Below are 1267 nucleotides of genomic sequence, written 5' to 3'. Positions count from 1 at the left end.
TGACCTCCGTCACCATGTCCACATAGTCAGGAGGGATCTGATTGGCTGCTGCAGGTCGTGTGGTTATCCAGAGGCGAGCAGAGGGAAGCAGATTCCCCCTGATCAGGTTTGTCAGCAGCACATCCACTGAGGTGGACTCTCTAACATCAGTCAGGACCTCATTGTTGTGGAAGTCCAGAGGAAGGCGACACTCATCCAGACCGTCAAAGATCAACACAACCTGGAAGTATTTAAAGCCTGCAGATTCCTGCTGCTTTGGTTTCACTGAAGAAGTGATGAAGAAGTTCCATCAAGCTGAACTTTCTCTCTTTCACCACATTCAGCTCTCTGAAAGTCAGTGGAAACATGAAGTGGATGTCGTGGTTGCTTTTGTCTTCAGCCCAGTCCAGAGTCACCTCTGTGTTAACACTGTTTCCCGATGCCAGCCACTCCCTTTGTCATCACTGTTCTGATTGGTCCATCTCTTCCAGGTGGAGTCTTTAAGGATGTCTTCTGCTCTGATGCTTCTTTCTGCTCTGTCTGCTTTCCTGGATGCTGCTTCAATCTGTCTGACCTCATGTTCATCATTGACCTCTGCAGTCCTCCCTCTGTGATGTACAGCTCTGTGTAGATCTCATTCAGGAGGGTCTTCTGTCCTGCTTTAGCGATGCCCTCAAACACTCTCTGGAACTTCTTCTTCAGACCACATTTAAGTTCACGTCCACAAACTCCAGCAGCAAGTTCTGAATGAAACACCAGAAAGAAAGAGTGAAGTAGAAGTAACCTGGATATTAAAGCACCAAAGTAGCAATAAAGTGAAGGTGACAGTTTGTCCCCTAAAGACTGATTGTGTGAAGATATTCTGAGACTTTAGTAAATGTTCTGTTGATCAGCAGCTTCAGTCTTTACACAATCCTCTTACTGCTCTGCAGACAGTCAGCCAGCTTCTCCTGCTTCATCCTCCTCAGGAACAACACTGTGATCTGCTCAAACATCTCTCTGCTGCTCCTCTCATCTTCATCACCACCCTCCAACTCCTCCTCATTCTCCCTCTGACTCTCTGAGGAGCATTCTGGGTAATCTGGACTCACAAGCTTCTGCATCTTCTTCAGCTCCTTCTTCACAAAAGTCACCATGTTGTCCTCCAGCAGCTGGAACAGAGAAATGTGTCAATGAGTCCATCAGAGTCAAATCATGGAGCCAAACATCAGATCCATGTTGGACACACTGACAGTCCACTGGTCTACAAAGAGCAGCATGGAGACGCCTGAACACAGCAGATGGAGAA

General features: G+C 47.3%; 1 protein-coding gene across 1 annotated transcript in view; it reads left to right on the top strand.

The window, feature by feature from the left end:
• LOC127533710 (terminal uridylyltransferase 4-like) overlaps window positions 1-976 on the top strand; it is a 34750-nt gene extending 33774 nt beyond the window's left edge. The window contains 1 exon segment of the mRNA XM_051947454.1: window positions 908-976. Coding sequence (XP_051803414.1) covers window positions 908-961 — 54 coding nt within the window. The 3' untranslated portion in view covers window positions 962-976.
• The last annotated feature ends 291 nt before the right edge of the window (window positions 977-1267 follow it).

The sequence above is a fragment of the Acanthochromis polyacanthus genome, chromosome 4 (assembly GCF_021347895.1).
Source record: "Acanthochromis polyacanthus isolate Apoly-LR-REF ecotype Palm Island chromosome 4, KAUST_Apoly_ChrSc, whole genome shotgun sequence".
Lineage (NCBI taxonomy): Eukaryota > Metazoa > Chordata > Actinopteri > Pomacentridae > Acanthochromis > Acanthochromis polyacanthus.
Note: the sequence above shows the minus strand (reverse complement) of the source record. Positions and strands in the feature narration are given on the sequence as shown.